We start from the raw sequence: 21,866 nt of genomic DNA on the forward strand, positions 1-21,866 counted from the left end.
TAGTTTTAGTTTGAGGGTTAGTTTCCTGTGGTGAGATTTTAAGCAGGAAAGGACCTTTGTTCTGTGGTTTGAGTCAGATTTTCTAGCAGGAAAAAGCCTTTGTTATGAAGGTTCTGTCATATACAATTCAGAAGAGATAAATATGATCTGATAGTGTAAACTACGGGAACAAAATGACAATGATTTGGAATATAAGAAGAGGTCTGATTTTCCGTGTAACTGTTTTTAGCTTCTTGTGCTGGTGTGGAGGTAAGCCTAAATGTGTTTTGTATTTATAATGAACACAACATGCTTTCATTTTGAGAGAAAAAATCTTTATGTTGAGAATGTTGTAAACATGTTGCTGGGTAGAAATATTTAACCAACATGATGTCATTATGTTCTCCCGACAATTGAGTCTCATTGTTCACTTTTAATTTGACGTTCAAGTAGCCAACATGTACATGCAGATGTCAATGCATTATTTCGTCCTGTCGAGCCCCACGTTAGATCGTGTGAAGCATAGACCTGAGGACACCAGCAGTAATATTGCCGTGTTATAGCGGGTTTAAACATTATTAATTATTATTTCATCATATGATATTTAATCATTTATATTTCAGCTGCGCAAAGAAGAGCACGTTTCTGTGAGTCTTTATTGAATTGTTTCGACTCTTCTCTTCTCTGCCCGGTGCTGTTTGGATACTACAACTGTACTGATTTTAACATTGCGCGAAATACAGGTAACGTATTTATGCATTGAAGCTACACTATTGACATCCGTTAGTTTCCCTTAGTATATGGTGGCTGACGAATTATAAGAGAGTGTTTTTAAATTGTCAATAGTAAGGATACCCGCATTAATTCCATGGCCCATTTGAGGCTAGGGGTCAGAATTTCCATTCATTTAGTGACTTATTTATATCATGATTTACCCCCCAAAAGCATTTTCTTGTATTAATATCTTAATTCCAAACACGATATCATGTCACACATCTAATGTGCTTACGTTTATTAAATAGTTGACATGAAATTATGTTTTGCAAATTCAGTTCATATAATTATCATTAAACGGTTTACTCAAACCTGTGTTCTCAGTTTGATAATATGTCTAGGAAATTAAATTTAATCGTATTCACATTTACCTTACTGAAGTTTTACAGTATGCTATTTTTTTATAAATACTTATTATTATGATTACCTTTAACAAAGGTATAACTTTACATACATATCTGTTAAAAAAGTATAAGTTGGACATGTAAAATGGGAACTTCACTTTAAAATAGTAGCATTGTACTGAAACAATATATCAGTTTTGAATTATTGTAGTATTCGTCAGCAAATATATTTAAATTGTTTTAAGTCATTTGACTGGTTTTACTTAGAGCCGGCGTGTGGGGAGAGCCGCGTGACGGGAAGGGCGTCTCTGTACGCTATGCCGCGCGTCGTCAACGGTGTAGACGCGGAGGAGAGAGAGTTCCCATGGACTGTTAACGTGGAAGATGAGGAATCTTTGATCGGCATGTGTGGTGGCTCCATCATCAGAAAAGATGTCATCCTCACGGCTGCCCATTGTGTCAGGTATCTGACACTTGTATTTCTGACCAGTGCACATATATATATGTTCTTTTATTAGTTATTAAACTTGAAAGTATTGACTGTAGTGAGTGAGGTTGATTTAAGTAAATTAAAAGTGTATATTTTATTTTAAAGATAATGATATCATTAAGTCAACAGAAAACATGCTTTATAAATATTATCCAAATAATGAATCAAGTACATGTGAACATGACATTTATGAATGAGTGAGTTGGGTTTAACGTCGCTTTGAACAGTATTCCAGTTATCACGGCGGGTCAGCTTAATGTGGAAAGACAGTCCGAAGTGATGCAGGTCTTTGACGTTAACCATTTTGGTGAAAACTACCACCATGGGTATCGTGCTGACAGACCTAGAAACATAATCGGGGCGAACCGGGATTCAATCGTAGGTTTCTGTTGTGTCCAAGGGACGTAACTCTGAACAGCGAATTGCGGCGCCTTAGACGACTGTGCTACCAGTGTCCCGCATTAACTGCAAGATATGTGTTATCAATATATGACAACTAGTTGACATTTAGCGTTAGATCCACATGTAGTTTCCATAAATATATATGCAATTAAATGGGTTTGAAAAAGTATATACGCTACTGCTCACCTCTGGATTTCCTACATAACTGAGGGTGAGAAACACAATTCAGAATACTGGTATAAATGATATTCGTGGGCTCGAATTCCAGATCCATGATTGGCTACTCCATGGTCATGGCGGACTTCTGTCCTGGTTATAATTCATTGATACGTGTCCCATGTATCATGCCTCTGGCACACCATTTATCTTCGAACTTCTGTGAACATTGAGGCCCATACGGCATGTTATCACTAATTGATTGTGATTTACGTAAGTTCATAATATTGTCGGAATTGTACATGCTTTTTGCAGAGATGGCTTATGATTATCCAAAGGGTTTTGTCGCTTTTATCCATGTAAGTGACTGCAACATGCATAATATCGATACCATACATATTAATTCGTATATATTAGTTCATTTGTATAGTGTACATGTAATGTTAATATATATAACCAAAGCTTATACAAAGGTATCTATTATTAGTATAAAGATAACTTTCTGCCACCACAGATCCCTTGTGAGACGCCCCAAATCCTTGAGAATTGGATATGGATCTACAAGACTATCCCGACTCGTCTATGTTCGTGCGAGTCGGATCAGCGTCCATCCTGATTATAATCAGACAAACGGTATGCTATATCATAATGATAACTTCTTGAATCCTTAAAAAATAATGCATTGGTTACATTTGTATATTTCTTCTGAAAATTAGCTTAGGGCCAAACAACACACATCTGAGTGTGAATCTTGAAAATAAACAGCTATATCAAGTAGATATTCCAGTTTTTGTCAATAAAGTCTTTGACAATATGAGCAACGATCCATATCTCGGCGACGATGACACACAATCAGATGTAACAGATTAGTCAACTCTACTAACATTAACAAGTATGGGGCACTGTCTTTATGTGTATGTTCACGTGACAGTTAGCAGGATGCCAGCTTCATCACGGTCCGGACATGTGGTTCACAACAAGAGCAAAGTTGACACGTGGTTCTGAGTACAGCTCACAGTTTACAAATCAGGTGAAGTTTAGCGATGTTTGTCGCCGAGGGTAGTTGGATGGGAGCTTGAGTTTTTGAGTTCTTGGGCTTCGGTCCTGCCCAACACTGAAACACATGTAGCGCATGTGGTGGCGACTCAGTGACTTTGTTCGAAATATGCCTCTGTTCACCCAGCCGTGAATGGGTACCCGATAGGATGAGAAGGTAACGTGACTGTTAATATTCTAGCACCTCACGGGGATTGCAACTCCCCAGGGAGCTGGACCATTGACGATTTCATTTGAGCATGCTTTAGGGTGTGAATTTGACGCATTATGAATATGCACATTATTGTTAAAGGTCCACACTTCGGGGGATGATAACACACCATCAACCTGATCACATATTGTAATTATCCGACTATCATTAATCGACTCTTCCGACAAGCGCGGGAACCTATTCTGCCCTTGAAGCTCAGCTTGGTCGTACAGGTAAATACAAAGTAGAGTGGTCATGAAAATGATATAATTTGTTTCTGTTCGTGAAGCGAATTGCTTGGTCCCATTATCTTAACCTAGATGATTGGGTCTTTTTCTGCTCCTACTCCGTGGATTGCTGCTAATCTTGTCTACGACTGCTTATATTAGCCCGGTAAGATTACATACCCAGCACTCTATTATTTAACGTAATTGGATCAGGTGGTCAGACCCGGTGACTTGGATGCTGTAGTGTCATCCCACCGAAGGCGTTGGTGGTTGCTCATAACATGAATAACCAGTTTGTCCTTCACCAGACTGGATCATGTGCAGGCCGCCGTGTGATATCTCGATTACTGCTGACTGCGTAAAATAACATTCACTCATGTCATTGCTGTTCCTTCGATTCTCCAGGTGACAATGACATTGCTGTTGTGGTTCTTAATGAAGCCCTGCCGCTGAATACCAATCTCAGAAGTATATGTCTACCTGAAGCCGGCGCATCCTATGATAGCAACAGCAGATGTATTATCGCTGGATGGGGAATTCTAAATGGTAAACATTTCGTCAAAAGAACATGGTAAACGCTAAGCCTATTAAGAGTGTCAGCGGTGGGAATCATGTCATAACCAGTATTGTTTTAATATTTAGTTTTGTAGCTGCTGTTGTTCCTTTAAATTCGCATTTCAGTGATAATTGTATTCTCTTCCACTGAAACAGTCAATATTTCACTAACTGCTGTTATATCGCAATATGTTGTATGCGCTGAACTTGGTCCGCTGGTCTACATTCCTACGAAATAAACAACATTATAACATTTTATTGCAATAAATAACACTCAGCGTTTGATATGGATGCTGATATACTCCAAAGGATAACTTATTATGGAATGTGTATGTTTATTTTTTGTTATTAAGCTGAAACTGATCCACTGCAACTGAACACTACGACATATGCAATTAACCACTTGGACATTCGTATGTTCATGTCAAATGTTGACCAGTCTACAACATATTTGCAATCCTGTGTCATCAAATGAGTCATCTCTTCCTCATTCTTTAAAGAAAACGGTAATAGGTTCCCGGGTAGTCTTCAAAAGGCAGCTGTACCCTTGGTGCCCCGCAACTCATGTCAACGAGCCTACTCCAACAACCCCTACATCCTTGTCTCGGAGAGACAGGTGTGTGCCGGATATTATGGCACTGGGGGAGTTGATGCCTGCACGGTGCGTGGAAAAGGACTTTTTTTATAAAGATAAATTAATGTTTTTTGTGTAATACTTCATTGGATAGCATGTTTTAAGGGCTTTCATTAGATATCCATCATGTGGGCGTTCGAATGATTATCTGGGCGCATTTTTGTACAGACCTTTGAGCTTTGGTCAATTCCATCTAATAATGAAAGCTGTGATCGCCTGCTCTATGGGGTGATTTGACGAGCACTTACACATAGACAGCACATACACAACCAAGAAATCAAACGTGTATGCCGAACACGTCCCATTTTAATTCTGGAAACCCAAAAGTCCAGAAACTCTACGCTCTTTGCCCAGTCTCGGTTAAAGGTATTTACAAAATTAAACATGCCGTTTTCATGGGAACATACCAAGGAAGAAAAAATGAAAAAAAAATTGTTTAAAAACTCAATATTTAGACTATGTCGCCCATGGGCCTGCCCATGGGCGAAGTTTGGCCCATGGGCCTGCCCATGGGCGAAGTCTGGCCCATGGGTAGGCCCATGGGCAGGCCCATGGGCGAGAATATGTTCCTTTACTTAAAACTCATGTTTTTGTTTCGCAAATACATTTAATGTATTCATTCAAGTATCATGACACAATATTTAACTCAGTTTAACTTAATTCAACGATTTTATAGCGATATTGAAATATTTGGCCCATGGGCGAGAAAAAGGTTTGGCCCATGGGCGAGAATATGTTCCTTTACTTAAAACTCATGATTTTGTTTCGCAAATACATTAAATGTATTTATTGAAGTATCATGACACAAAATTTAACTCATTTTAACTTAATTCAACGATTTTATAGCGATATTGAAATATTTCGCCCATGGGCGAGAATATGTTCCTGTACTTAAAACTCATGATTTTGTTTCGCAAATACATTAAATGTATTTATTGAAGTATCATGACACAAAATTTAACTCATTTTAACTTAATTCAACGATTTTATAGCGATATTGAAATATTTCGCCCATGGGCGAGAAAAAGGTTTGGCCCATGGGTAGGCCCATGGGCAGGCCCATGGGCGAGAATATGTTCCTTTACTTAAAACTCATGTTTTTGTTTCGCAAATACATTTAATGTATTCATTTAAGTATCATGACACAAAATTTAACTCTTTTTAACTTAATTCAACGATTTTATAGCGATATTGAAATATTTCGCCCATGGGCGAGAAAAAGGTTTGGCCCATGGGCGAGTATATGTTCCTGTACTTAAAACTCATGATTTTGTTTCGCAAATACATTAAATGTATTTATTGAAGTATCATGACACAAAATTTAACTCATTTTAACTTAATTCAACGATTTATAGCGATATTGAAATATTTCGCCCATGGGCGAGAAAAAGGTTTGGCCCATGGGTAGGCCCATGGGTAGGCCCATGGGCAGGCCCATGGGCGAGAATATGTTCCTGTACTTAAAACTCATGTTTTTGTTTCGCGAATTCATTAAATGTATTTATTTAAGTATCATGACACAAAATTTAACTCATTTTATGTTAATTCAACGATTTTATAACGATATTGAAATATTTCGCCCATGGGCGAGAAAAGGGTTTGGCCCATGGGCGAGAATATTTTCCTTTACTTAAAACTTATGTTTTTGTTTCGTAAATACATGCAGGAGTTCTAACTATTTTCATGGCACATAATGTAACACAATTTTACTCAATTCAGCTATTTTACAGATTTATTGAAATATTTCGCCCATGGGCGAGAAAAGGTTTTGCCTTCGAAATTCTTGATTATTATATCATGCCAGAGCTCTGAAATTCAGTGACAATGCTGTTGAACAGTAGAATCTGATTGACGTATTTTGCAGAACCTGTTTGACACTATGGGTTCCAGGACCACTAACACTCTGAGCTGAAAAAGTTTGGTCCTAACCGCACCCAACATCTTTAATGAACCCGGCCTTATCTCTCAAAACGTTTTGGCAGTTTATCATACGAATTCATGTGCGTGTACAACATTAAATTTTAGTTAGTTTCTATTTCATTTCCCATTTTATGACCCGTTGATACATCACACTGGGCAATTACGTGACAGGTACGCGTGCGCGTATTTTAATGGAAAGAAACTATTCGTCTTTTATTGCATAACGCTTGGCTGAATATCTTACATTCTAACGAAATCTCGAAATAATTATTTAATTACAAGCAGTGTCGAACTGACCAGTAGGAATTATGTTTCAATGCGATTGAGGAAAACGTGAGTGAATATTGTGACACTAAAGCAACTTTTAACTGCATTGTCACTTTTGGTATGAAAATGGTAATAGTTAAGAAAAACGTAACAGCCTTCTTATGATAATTCTCATATTCTCATTAGTACGTTGTGTCTAATTACAGTGTCGGCCTTATTTACAGGTGATTCTACAATACTTGTTGTCGGTCAATTACAATCTGCCACACCACGCGTGAATAAACAGTTATGCAGGTGTTGCTGTGGGCAAATACCTAGCCTGTACATGTATATTTTTGTGGATACATGTATTACATATTTTCGTTGATATGTGGATATATTAAACACCAAGACACAAAAAGTTTATGAAAGATGAATTTGTGCCTTAATATATATATTCAACGCGAACGAAGCTTGTATTTTCTCCGCGATCCTGATGTGTATCATCGTTTAATTGGTCATTCATTAAAAGTATGTTGTGAGGCGATATCAAAGGAGCCGCTCAATATACGCAGTGTCGTCCGTTTCGCGTGAACTACCACCCTACCCTGTCAGTAAGAGTTATGTAATCGGTACACAAATATATTTGGTGCGATGTCAGTGTGGAAGGAGTTTGAATTACGTCCGCCAGTGGCCACAGAAAGTATAGTACCAATCAACAAGGCCAATGCCGTACTAATAACCTAGTGACTCGCGTAACAACGGCTGTCAATATGTCTGCTACATCTACCATACCATCATCCCTGTCACAACTGGCGTATTAACGGCTTATTCAAAATATTAATTGTAGAAATGTCGTTACCAGACTAACGTACGTCGTATTCAGTCCTCAACTGGATGTTACATTCCTTATATCAGTTAACAGCCCTGTTTGTGAAAATATTTACTAGACATAAGATTTAAAGACTAATAAAATCAATTGTAAGACCGCATAGACCATAAAACCGAATAAAATATGTCTTGGTATCATCTCTTGTGTATTAGATGATGGCAATGACCGGAAATATTATAACGTTAGATTAAGAAGGAGAAACATTAAAGTGTTTTACAATACTTGGAAACATGAGCAATAAGATGTAGCAACATAAACATGCATGGAATAGGGAAAAAGGATGAAAACAAATTGAAAAGGATTTTAATATAAAATTATCGAACTAAATAACTTGCCTGAACAGAAAGGGTACCCAAACTTGTTTGACAGTTATTCGTGTGTTGTAGACTGTCGAATGGGACACATGTGTGTACGTAGGGTAGGCATATCTATTGCAAGTTTTAGTACTCATACACTTTCTCTTTTTGTGTTTTGTTTGTTTGTTAGTTGTATAACGCCACACTTAGCAATATTTCAGCTGTATGACGGCGGTCTGTAAATAATCGAGTCTGGACCAGACAATCCAGTGATTGACATCATGTGCATCGATCCACGCAATTGGGATACGATGACATGCATCAACCAAGTCAGCGAGCCTGACCACCCGATCCCGGTAGTCGCTTCTTACGACAAGCGCTGTCGCCCTTTTACGCCAAGAATGGTTTGTTGAAGATCTTCACGGGTCTATTGAATGCAGGGATTTGTGTAAAGTCATTCAGACAGCATACAATGCCAACTAAAAAATTATACTCAGTGTCTCCGCAAAGTAATATAGTACGGTACTTAGAGTACATGTGAGATTATACTCAGATTAGGGAGATGTTTTATCCGTATAACGTGTTATTATTCTACCTAACAATGTATTTAATGAAATGAATGCAAAACAAACTCAACGGCTAAAAGGTTTCATTGAAAAAACTACCCGTAGTCTTGACTAATAAAACAACTGCAACCCGACACAGATTAAACGCACTTACAAACACAATTATAATCTTGTTAGTCTGTATCACTCAACGAGGCCGCTTACTTTGCCCACAGTATGAAAGTATTGGGCAGTTCAGTAATTAGGAGCCAAAACCAGGCAGGTACGCTGGTCACACTTGACTGGTCTGACTGATGATTAGGTCGTCTGACAATTGTGAGTGAACCATAGCAAGAAGTATCTGCGAAACTATTTGCTCCTTTTATGGGACCGATTAGTTTTATGACCATGGGCCTCGGCACAAGCGTGGTGTTGGAAGACAAGTTATACATGTACATCCGATATGGTGACTGTTTTTCGCTATTCATATTCTAAATACATTCATAATACCACAACATTTTAGTACTCCTTGAAACTTTACAATCACTTCAATATGTACAATAGATTGAACGAGAACACTTGATATATTGCAGATTATTAAATCATTGTCTCTATTATCAGCCGCTACGTTTGTATCGTTTGCATTGTACAAAGAAATATTTTATCTGTCCTTTTGCAGATTTAGCCTCAGAATGTGCTCATTCGAATTAGGAACGAAAATAATTGCTTATCATGAGTATATATGATACAGTTAAAAGTTACTTGTACACTGTAGACGTATTCACTTTAAAGTCGCATACGACCTTCGCGAGCGAGTTGAATGATCCAGGTTAATTGGAACGAAGTCTAGAGAGGGTTATACAGTTTTGTATTTGGTAATGTGTAGGTTTGTTAAATATCATTTTTTTCATTCCTTTTATTTCAATATGTAAAAACATAACTATGCGCTTAAAAACAGAGCTGACTTGATGGGAGATAGCCACCTCAGATTGTCTGTTGGACACGGTTTAACCTTACTGTGTCCTCACCCTGGTTGTTGTTACCGTTGTTATAAGGGATTAAGAGCTACGGCTCATTGCATTTTTGGTTACAGTCTGTATCACTAAAGTGGACATGTGCAGGTGAACTCTGTTCAATTAGTATATGAAATGCCCCAAAATGTGAACTCCAGACAATAATAACCTGAGGGTAAATCCACGTGCGTCTGCCTTTCCCCTCGTTCACCTTCGAAATCCTTGATTATTATATCATGCCAGAGTTCTGAAATTCAGTGACAATGTTGCTGAACAATAGAATCTGATGGACGTTTTGTGCAGAACCTGTTTGACACTATGGGTTCCAGGACCACTAACACTCTGAGCTGAAAAAGTTTGGTCCTAACCGCACCCAACATCTACAAGTAATTAACAGTCCCATGCTGAGACCTTTCTCAAAATTCAGACCGGTGGCAGGTTGCCAACAAAGAGAAGAAAATATCGCAACCCCGACACGAGTGTGCTCAGTCAAACAATGAACTTACGACCGGCAGAAAACAACTCCAGTTGAGTATGCCGATGCTGTATCTCAGCCGTGTTGGCCTGAAAATTTAAACATGCTAATTAAATCCAAAATCGTATAATTATTTTTAATAGAAACCGTATCTTAATTTGTTCTTGCACTGCATCATATCGTGTATTTCATCTGTATATGTGTAATGTGTATATGTATCAATGACTACACTTATACCGCATATTCTGCAACAGACTATAATTAATCACCTTATTATTGTCTCTCCATTTACCATGGCTGACTGCACTAATACCCTTTTAACAGTGGACACCGATATCAGTATACATGTAGGCTTTTTGTTCAAAAAGGAATATGCAGGAAATTATATGTAACAATTAACTGTGTACTAATTACATGTTTGAATGTTATCAGTTTTACGTTCTGAGATACAGTGATGTAAGCATCTTCTAAAATCTTCTAAAAATATAATAAAATACAAAACTCTCTGCCGTAATTTTTCGTGGAAATCATTCGATCAAGTAAAAAATGACTGCGTGACAAGACGAATCAACTATTTATACCCGATAAAAGAAACTGCCGTATTTTAGGAACAGTGCTATAACAAGACATTTGAAATTTCTAACAAGCAGATACATTAGAGACAGTGACTAGACTACAGGTACGTAATCCGTATCAATCAAAGGTGTAAAAAAACTGAAAATCATATCTGTCGGAGACCTACCAAATTACCAAGTTTTATCATTACTATATTTATTACAATGCAAATACTTTAGTGATACATTTTTTAGAGGAGAGGGCATACACACAAGTATATTGCTTCCGTGTGTGAATGCAGGTCGTACTTGGTATCTCAGTTCTCAGTTTCATACCGGTTGTATAACTGAATTTGTATATGGAACCATGCGTACAGCATGACAATTACTTGCTATTCGTCAGTTTACAACACACATAACACGGTCAAAAATTTTAGGCACCGCTTTTGCGAGTTATGTAGTACAGTAATGTTTTATTAAAATCTATTTCAATTTGTTTTCGCCATTTTCCCTATTGACAGTCGTTGTTACGTGCGTCACTAGGTAATTAGTACGGATTGACCTTGTTTATTGTTTCTATACTTTGAAGATTTCTGTGACAACTGGCGGACGTAATTCAAACTCCTTCCGCACTGACACCGCATCAAATATATTTGTGTACCGATTACATAACTCTAATGGACAGGGTGGGGTGGTAGTTCACCGGACGACACTGTGTATATTGGGCGGCTCCTTTGATATCTCCTCCAAACATACGTTTATTGAATGACCCCCTTAAACGATAATACACATCTCGATGAATATATCAAGGCACTAATTCATCTTTCATAAACATTTTTTTGTCTTTGTGCTTAATATATCCACATATCAACGAACATTTGTAAAACATGTATCCTAAAAAAAATAAACATTTTCAGGCTAGGTATTTGCCCACAGCAACACCTGCATAACTGTTTATTCACGCGTGGTGTGGTAGATCGTAATTGACCGAGAGCAGGTATTGTAGAATCACCTGTAAATAAGGCCGACACTGTAATTAGATACAACGTACTAATGAGAATTATCATAAGGAGGCTGTTGTTTTTTCTGAACTGTTACCATTTTCATACCAAAAGTGACAATGCAGTTAAAAGTTGCCTTAGTGTCACAATATTCACTCACGTTTTCCTCAATCTCATTGAAACATAATTCCCACTGGTCAGTTCGAAACCGCATGTAATTAAATAATTATTTCGAGATTTCGTTAGAATGTAAGATATTCAGCCAAACGTTATGCAATAAAAGACGAATAGTTTTTTTCATTAAAATACGCGCACGCGTACCTGTATATTGCATACCTGGTGTCACGTAATTGCCCAGTGTGATGTATCAACGGGACATTAAATGGGAAATGAAATAGAAACTAACTAAAATTTAATGTTGTGGAAAATAACTCCAATGAATTGGAGTACAAGCACATGAATTCGTATGATAAACTGTCAAAACGTTTTGAGAGGTAAGGCCGGGTTCATTAAAGATCGCTACAATATGTAAAACAGGTGAAATTTGTAGAACTAAAGGAAACATCCAACCAAATGCCCTTTTTAAATAGTAATGTAATGATATAATATAAAGTATATTTCACATGATACAATATACTTTGCAAACAGTTAGTTGTTGCTTGAAAGGGACTGACGTAAACATGGACGAAATATTTTAATAACGCCGTAAAATAGTTGAATTAAGTAAAAATTAGTTAACTTTTTGTGTCATGATACTTGAATAAATACATTTAATGTATTTGCGAAAAAAACCATGAGTTTTGAGTAAAGGAACATATACTCGCCCATGGGCCAAACCCTTTTTCTCGCCCATGGGCGAAATATTTCAATATCGCTATTAAATCGTTGAATTAAGTTAAAATGAGTTTAATTTTGTGTCATGATACTTCAATGAATACATTTAATGTATTTGATTTGCGAAACAAAATCATGAGTTTTAAGTAAAGGAACATATACTCGCCCATGGGCCAAACCTTTTTCTCGCCCATGGGCGAAATATTTCAATATCGCTATAAAATCGTTGAATTAAGTTAAAATGAGTTAAATTTTGTGTCATGATACTTGAATGAATACATTAATTGTATTTGCGAGTCAAAAACATGAGTTTTAAGTAAAGGAACATATTCTCGCCCATGGGCCAAACCTTTTTCTCGCCCATGGGCGAAATATTTCAATATCGCTATAAAATCGTTGAATTAAGTTAAACTGAGTTAAATATTGTGTCATGATACTTGAATGAATACATTAAATGTATTTGCGAAACAAAAACATGAGTTTTAAGTAAAGGAACATATTCTCGCCCATGGGCCTACCCATGGGCCAGACTTCGCCCATGGGCAGGCCCATGGGCCAAACTTCGCCCATGGGCAGGCCCATGGGCGACATAGTCTAAATATTGAGTTTTTAAACAATTTTTTTTTCATTTTTTCTTCCTTGGTATGTTCCCATGAAAACGGCATGTTTAATTTTGTAAATACCTTTAACCGAGACTGGGCAAAGAGCGTAGAGTTTCTGGACTTTTGGGTTTCCAGAATTAAAATGGGACGTGTTAATTTATTGGTCATTTTTTGCGTTTTCTTCAACAAAAGAATGACATTGAGTTTAACTAAGTTGTGATATCGATTCATGTTCATTTATCAATTGCTTCTGATGTCTTCAATGAATTCTTCCAGGGAGATTCCGGAGGCCCTCTGATATGTCCTGATGGTGACAAGTGGGTTGTATATGGTGTAGTATCCAGAGGATATGGCTGTGGTCGAGCTCTGTATCCAGGAGTGTATGCCTACGTGCCACAGTATATTGACTGGATAACGTCCCAGATGAACTGACTACTTCTCTGGGAGGGACACTTGCTTGCCCGATGTCATGATGTGTTAATTTATGCGATAGATGCATACTGAATACATTTGAATATTCACATCAATATTACTGCTATAAGAGACGTACATATTTAGATATAATCGTTTTGAACCTCTTGATTTGTTGGATAGAATGAAAAGTTCTGCGTCAGTCAAGAATATTTTTAAATAAATGTACTTGAAAATTGGATTGTCTGTATATATTAGATACAAGAGGGCGCACTGCGATCTAAATAATCTAAAACTCAACACGTTGCGTCCCTTAGTTGCGTCAGAATCCGCAAATCGAAGACAGATTCGTCCTGTTCTTGTTTCTGTATTTGTCCACATTATGACCATGCTCGAGGTTCCTCACATGATAAAGGCGATAGGATAGCCTTGTGGTTCACTAGTCATAGCGAAGGGCCTGGTTCGAGTCCCACATCGGTACAATGAGTGAAGACCCTTTTTGGAGTCCCCCGTCGTGATATGCAAAAACAGAGTAGCACCCAACTAACGACCTGCGTCATTTCGAATTTCCCTTTGACCAAAGGAAACATTGTTCAAAGCGGCTCTTAATCAAACTCACTAGTGATCACTGATAACAGAACGTGTTCAAAAAGTCTTGAAAAGAAATGTCGTTTATTGTACACATTACACATCTCGAGTTACGCCGATGGTACAAACACACTGGTTCTCTGTCATGGTTTAAATTCGAGGGCGTTACTTTCCCACAGTATCCCCTTTCATCAGCTCACTCAGCATTAAATGTTTGCAAAGCTCTGACGTGAGCATTACCTAAGTGGAGACATAATATTTGAAATGAATATGATGTTAGGTTTCTATGTTCATCTTACCAAGGTATTTGACATATAAATATTTGTAACAATGACGTCTATGAAGGTAGTAAATAGATTGTATGTATCTTCAGTTATTCCTCACTTGGATGTACTAGACACACACACGACTTTTTTAAAGATCAGTGTGCAGTGTTGGCCCAAGGGTCATCTGTACACACGTTTTTGACAAATATATCTTTACATGACCAGGTTGGACAATGCGACAGGATCTTCCTCGTTCCCATCTTATGACGTTGTCAAATAGAACGCCACGATTTTCAAAACGTGTTCACTGGACAAGGAAGTACATGGAATTGTATGGTTTTGTCGTTCTAACGGTGCCTCTGTCAACACTTGTTACATAGCAATCCATATAGTAACCAAACGTTATCTCTTGTGTCATAATGCCGATAGTATTATAATGCTGACGAACTCTGTTCTGATATGCGTTGAGCCTAAATGAGGCATAATCGGGCGTTACTTCTCGGATTTCCCCAAGGGTGGTAGGCGTGACTAATGAGGAGCTTCTCCCCCTACATGTAGCCATCATTACGGATCCTATCGGCACTGCCCACATATTGAAGCAACTATAAGTTGTCATTGCATTTCTAAGGCGGCGGAGAAGAACCAGATACCTTGAGTCATTTGTTTCATCACACGAAAAACATTTTTGTTACTCATTTCATCTCAACCACGTTCAAGATGGCATTCGGTCTATATCAAATAACAATGTGCGTCTTGTTGACGCTTGTGTATATTTCTACATTTGCAGGTGAGTTATTAAAATACATTATTTAGATTTAAGAATTAATATAATCCTATTTCAATGTACTAATATTGTTTAACTCCTCTGAAGGCAATAGTACAGCTGTATAACGCAGGTCAGCAAATAATCAGATCTGGACAAGGTCAACCAGTGGTTGACATCAGGAGCACATTACATGACACACATTGAGCCTACTTTTGCGGCAAGCATACGATATTATCGGCGACCATATCTATCCGGGATGCCTCTTAACTAGAACTGAAAGTTGTATTTTACATTCAAATGGCAACACTCCCTCTGATTTGAGTATGAAAACGCATAATTGAAGTGGGAGCAAATGATAATCAAATGTGCATTTGAAACAAAGCATGACCATAGAAGTTGTAGGATGATAAAGTAGACAAAACATTTATGGATAAAAACTTATAATACCTCAGTAGTAGTTTTTTGTCTACTTTGTGATGACCATATCGCGTACAATAATTACCTGTATCAGTGTACATTCAATTTGCATTCTTAACTCTCTGGGGAGTATACAATCCATTTGTAACCTAATCCTAAGTGTGGTCAACTTTTCCACAAACATATATAAGGTACTGGAATTTCAATGTATAATGAAAATTGGTTATATGTTTGTTATATCATTATCGTCTTCTTACATACGGGTAGTTGTAATAAATGTCTCACTGCTGCATTGGTAAGTGCATGCAGTGTGTACTTGTAAGAAATAGACAGGTGCTTGGCGATACACCAGTTTTCATTCATCTCTTGAAATATGTTTTATATTTCCAGCCACTGAAGACGTCAGAGCCAGTATGTGTCTTCATTTCCAGAAATGTTCCGAAATTTCTCCCCTCTGCTTTCTGCTGTTGTTTTTCTACCGATGCACAGGTATGACTTGAACAATGTTGTTGCCACATATAGCCGTCTTCGTGCGTGTATGTCAATGGAACATAGGGGGCACGGTTGGCCCAGTTGTCTAAAGCGCTGCAATTTGCTGTGCAGAGTTGCGCCCCTTTGGCTCGCCAGAAACCTATGATTGTTGGTTCAAATCCCGGTTCGCCCTGATTATGTTTCTAGGTTTGTCAGCACCATTCCCGTGCTCGTGGATTTAACCAAAGTTGTGAACGTCTTTGACCTGTATCACTTCGGCCTCTCCTCCCACTTTGTGCCGAGATGTAGCTGAAATAGTGTTCACTCACTTCAGGACTTTAATTAACATGGTATGTGACTCTTTATATTTCCAGACCCCACTCCTTCCTGTGGATTCAGTTCGGTGACAGGCAATGCATCTCGATACCCTGGGCTCCGGTTAGTTGGTGGTACAGAAGCTTTAGACAGGGAGTTTCCCTGGTCAGTTCACCTTTACAAACAAGGACGCAGAAAATATGAGTGCGGGGCGTCCATTATCAGCAAGAACTCTATACTGACGGCAGCACACTGTGTCAGGTACGGCAGCTAATGTCAGAGAGTAATTAGTGAGAGGTTTGGGTATACCCCGCTTTGAAAAGTATTCTATATCTACTAGCGTAAATGGATGGAAGTCGGGAAGTTTATCCCTATGACACCTTTGTGCGAGTGAGTTGGGTTTAACGTCGCTTTAACATCGACCCCCCCCCCCCTTTAACTCTCAAAAAGAAAAAAATGTTGACATCAATTAACTAATAAATAAAGAAGATATGAGGCTAAAGGCAGCATGACATATTAAGTTCATGTGAATATGAGGATGCTTGGCGTAGCCTACTGGTTAAAGTGTTCGCTCGTCACACAGTAGGCCCTGTTTCGAATCCCAGAAAAGGTACGAGCGATATTGCTGAAATATTGCTAAAAGCGAAATAAAAGTCATGCCCACACATAATACACTAATCATTGTATCAAAATACATGATTTATGGAGAATTTATTTTTAATAAACCGCCTCCATTTAACCAACTCAAAGAAGTGTTCACACAACATTACTATACGACCAAATACACTGCATCAATATATGCTAGCAAGAACTTCTTTAACGCATTTTGATCAAATTGTCACTCATTGTTTATTTGATAACTGTTTAGTTTTGTGTAGTTCGTATACATATCACTGTTTATTGTGCTTAGTTATAGAATCATGATATAGTCATTTGTGATATTCAACACAAAATAAATAAATATGAAAAACGTTATTTTCTTCTTTTACAGTGATGTAATACAACGTCCAGGGGCTTTAAGCGTAGGCTACGGTTCCACCAACAAATCATCTCTCACATATGTGGAAGCCAAGGAAATTGCAGTGCACCCAGCTTATAACGCCTCAACTTGTGAGTGTGTAAAGATAGACTGGTGAACGTGCACGTTCAGACAAAACATTTCCCAACCATTTGGTTCATGTATTCCACCGTCCGTATAAAATGCTACGTGTTACAAAAAATGACCTCAAGAGACCTTTTTCCGTTTAACGTGCAAGTTATGTGTACACAACAAGAAGTTATGTGTACACAACAAGAAGTTATGTGTACACAACAAGTAGTTATGTGCACACAACAACACTACACAAGATGTGCATACAATAGAAACGGAACGTCGACAAGAAGACAAGACAATCGTAACTGACACTGACACACGGCAACATACAAAATACACAATTTGGAAAGTATTTTTTATTTGATTTCTTTCCACCTTCCAAGCAGTACTTTTCACAACACAATTCGTAAACCAGGAAATTAGTAACAAAGAATTACTCTGATTGGCTCAACATTTTTTAAAGCATTTACTAACATGAAAACCAATAGTTAGGCACATTTATACAAAAAAGATTCAAAGATTATTCCTTCTCATTCTGCGACCAAATTTCAACGTTCAAAGGTTATAATTCTGAAAACACCAACCTACCACTACAGCACATATGTATGTTCTGATACTGTATTTGCCAATATTAGAGTTATGTATAATTCCCATCTTATCTTAAATATGTAGTGTGTGTGATGTACGACCGACACATATAAGGGTTTGTCTTGCGCAAAGAACACCCAAAGAGTGAATGTAGTCACATGTAGACATACACCATGGCAACAACATTCATCAAGTCACACCAGTGCAATAGCAGAAAGCAGAGATGAGAAATTTCGGAACATTTCTGGACATGACAAAGAACCAATGAAGTCATACTGTTGGTGTTTTTAGATGACAATGACGTTGCTGTTGTGACCGTGAGTGAGCCTCTCCCGTTGAACGCCAGCACCAACCTAAGAAGTATATGTCTCCCTGATGCAGATGCTACATATGAAGCTGGGACACAGTGTATAGTCACAGGGTGGGGATTCACTGAAGGTAATCGCACTTAACATGTTGTTATCATGACAACACTAGATGTTCGTACGTAGTGAAAGGTTTATCTTTATACTCCAACGTTTACGATCATTAACTAAAAACGCTTATTAATTCTGTCAGCATGGTCTCAAGATATAGTACCTCACGTGTGTGTTTTTCAAAATTAAAAAATACAACCCTTCGTAGTCAGATTTTGGGTTTCCTTCATTGCTATGGACATACTGGTACTCTGGGGATGTATGCTACTTGTAATAAGTTGGAGAACACCCAGAATTGAAAGGCTGTGTGTCACAATACCCACCAGCCATAATAGATTAACGAGAAAATATCGAAGGTTCTTTTTCTTCTTTTGCATAGTAGTATCGATTGTGGCAGTTGTTTTAATAGTTGAATCATGTGATACAATTCTAGACCCAGGACAAAATAGGAATAGGTGGTTGTAATAAAACGACTTGAGTACAACCAAAAACTGGGAGTGCAAATCACCCAAGTGTTGTCCACTTTCTTTGAAGTCGTCTTTTGAGTGGTATGTTATAACATCGTCAGCATTTTCTCAGGTCTTCATTACGATCAGGTTAGGTATTTAGAGCCCATCTTTAATTCACAGAACAAGGACCCCCTCTCCCTGATGCTCTTCAGAAAGTATCTGTTCCTCTGATACCACTAAATATTTGTCGAGACGCCTATTCAGAGGAACCCGTAGTCCTGTCAGAGAGACAAATTTGTGCCGGATACTACACCGTCGGAGGAAAGGATGCATGTAAAGTAAATATAATTCAAACTTTACATATATGTAAAAAATACGAACAAGTTTACTCTTTTAATGAAAATTGTGTGAGTGGCTGATATTAAGGGTAGAACATGACATCCGTAACCTTGTTCCTTTAACTTGGTGTCATCACTGATTTTCAGTGATCCTTTCATGCAATTGCCATCACTATTTTGCCTATGACGTCCTATTTAATCTGTTTCGGAAGATATTCGAGACTGATTATTCTCTGGCGTTGACATTATGGATATGCTTGGACTATTGCAAACGGTAGCTGACTCGACCTGTGGAGAATCATGTTATTCAAATATGTGTGAACATATTCCGAACATATATGTCACCAGCCTCTTCATAATGTTATCGAGAAATGTTGCATAATGTAAGTATAATGTAATTGTAATATCAACGTTTGGCACACCCACACCCACACCCACACCCACACCCACACCCACACCCACACCCACACCCAGATCCAGATCCAGATCCGCACTCACACGTGCACGCACACAACAGACCCACACGCACAAACACACTCATACACACACACAAATATGAACATGAGCATAATGTAATTGTAATATCAACGTTTGGGTCGGTAGTCTGGATACACATGTAACTTTGGTTGATCAAAAACAGATAAAAGTATATTTTATTTATCAATTAGAAACTATACACTAGTATAAGAAGTTAGTTTTAAGATGAGCCAATTTAAGCGACGTAAATTTAAGAATATTTAGACAATTCTAGCAATGTTGTTTCATTTTGAATCTTCATATGTTATATAGGGAGACTCTGGTGGACCCCTGTTCTGCGCCGATGGCGACAGATGGGTGCAGTACGGAATAGTTTCGGCCGGCAAGGGGTGTGCTCGTGCGCTGTACCCTGGAATATACTCATATGTCCCTCAGCATATAGAGTGGATCAACTCACATATAGTTTTATAGAATAATACGAGGACATTTGTTTTGGTCAATAAATATGTTGTCACCTTTCTCATAAAATGACGTCGGTTTTGTTTTTCATGGATCCCACATAATCACTACAGAGTGAGTGAGTGAGTGAGTGAGTGAGTGAGTGAGTGAGTGAGTGAGTGAGTGAGTGAGATAAGGGAACAAGAAAATATTTGGCCAATATCGATTCCGAATAACATACCTTGATGTGCTTGAATATATAATAATTAACGTTCAGAAAAAGGTTAAGAGGTACAAATTATTAGTTGAAAGTCGACAATAATGACACACAAGTACAGGCCTTTTGAATGTGATAACTAATTGAGATTACACAAATTAAACTACTTCCACCACCAACATCCAAGAGAGGACCCTTGGGGTTCTTTGAACAATAGGCAGGCCAAGCTTATTTGATTCCCAGCTCTCTAAAATACGTGTTGTGTCTTATCTTCATATAAATCCTTATTAACTGATCTAGCTTGGAAATGGCAATCGGAACGTGGAGTTTCTTCTTTTATGCAAACGATGTAGCATCGTTTTCAACAGTATTTTTAATATATTCACGGTGCTGTATAATGTGGAAGGAAAGACCAACTAACACATTTTGTACACCACGAACCAAGGATCATAATCTATAATACCAACATACCAGCACCAACACCCACAACCACACCCACACCCACACCCACACCCACACCCACACCCACACCCACACCCACACCCACACCTAGATCAACACTCACACGTGCACGCACACAACAGACCCACACGCACAAACACACTAATACGAACATGCGCACACACAAATAAAAAACATACAGACACGTAAACATACACAAAAACAAACACACACACACTCACACATATACAAACATGCACAAAACCAAATACAAACATTCACGCACACACCGCTTAACAAACAATACCAACAACCACAGCCATATTATGAACCACTCCATTGCAAGGCGATGCGATGCGATGCAATGTACCACTGCACCTGTTTCACCCCTTCCTGTATTTGGTTGGCGTATATTCGTCTTCAATCTGGGCTGCTCATAAAACGTGGATGCTTCCCCTGTAGTTCTGCCTTTGTCCAAGCTAGTTTAAACATTTGATCAAGGTAGACATGTACCGTTACGGTAGTTTGCAATTATGTATAAGTTTTTAATCGCGTTGAAACCTCCAACGCGAGACAGAATAGGGTTCAAAAGACAGCTGTGTATACATGTTCATTACAGACGAATTAAAAACCTGTTTTACAAACAAAACTCTTTCAAATGTTTGAAGGAAACGATTTATAAATACAAAACTTACGAAACGCATTTGCTAAAATACGAATTGGGAAAATCGTCCACATATACCCATGAACCGCCATGTCAATCAACTTGAAAAGAATGTTCATATTACATGTTATATTTTCCTTGAGGTATTCGCGATTTATGTTGAGCCAATAATATTCATGAGGCTTAAAATGTAGAGATCAAATGAATGAGCACCTGTGTGTGTTTATTTGCTGAAAATTGCCAATCACTAATAACTTTATTAAATTAAATGATATATTTAAGAAATTAAGAAGTACAATTAATGTTACGTTGTACACACAAACGTA

At 38.0% G+C, this 21,866-nt stretch overlaps 2 protein-coding genes across 3 annotated transcripts; both read left to right on the plus strand.

Annotated features, from left to right (window-relative positions):
* Positions 1–13,758, plus strand: LOC124116248 (trypsin Blo t 3-like). The gene is made up of 7 exons (XM_046477505.2): positions 1–249; positions 603–722; positions 1,365–1,560; positions 2,660–2,778; positions 4,024–4,164; positions 4,674–4,834; positions 13,462–13,758. The coding sequence occupies exons 1-7, from the start codon at positions 174–176 to the stop codon at positions 13,615–13,617; spliced, it is 969 nt and encodes a 322-aa protein (XP_046333461.2). The 5' UTR covers positions 1–173; the 3' UTR covers positions 13,618–13,758.
* A 1,090-nt stretch (positions 13,759–14,848) lies between these two features.
* On the plus strand, positions 14,849–20,299 carry LOC124116249 (serine protease 27-like). Of its 2 annotated transcripts, none has more exons than XM_048398762.1 (7): positions 14,849–15,237; positions 16,024–16,122; positions 16,479–16,680; positions 17,411–17,529; positions 18,392–18,538; positions 19,146–19,298; positions 20,093–20,299. In XM_048398762.1, exons 1-7 carry the CDS (start codon positions 15,168–15,170, stop codon positions 20,254–20,256), a joined length of 954 nt encoding a protein of 317 aa, XP_048254719.1. In that variant the 5' UTR covers positions 14,849–15,167; the 3' UTR covers positions 20,257–20,299. The 2 variants fall into 2 exon arrangements, with proteins under 2 accessions (XP_048254719.1, XP_046333462.2); XM_046477506.2 differs by having other exon boundaries at positions 14,867–15,237; positions 19,146–19,303.
* The last annotated feature ends 1,567 nt before the right edge of the window (positions 20,300–21,866 follow it).

This window comes from Haliotis rufescens, unplaced genomic scaffold (genome assembly GCF_023055435.1).
Source record: "Haliotis rufescens isolate VD_foot unplaced genomic scaffold, xgHalRufe1.0.p SCAF_19, whole genome shotgun sequence".
In the NCBI taxonomy this organism is placed as follows: Eukaryota; Metazoa; Mollusca; class Gastropoda; order Lepetellida; family Haliotidae; genus Haliotis; species Haliotis rufescens.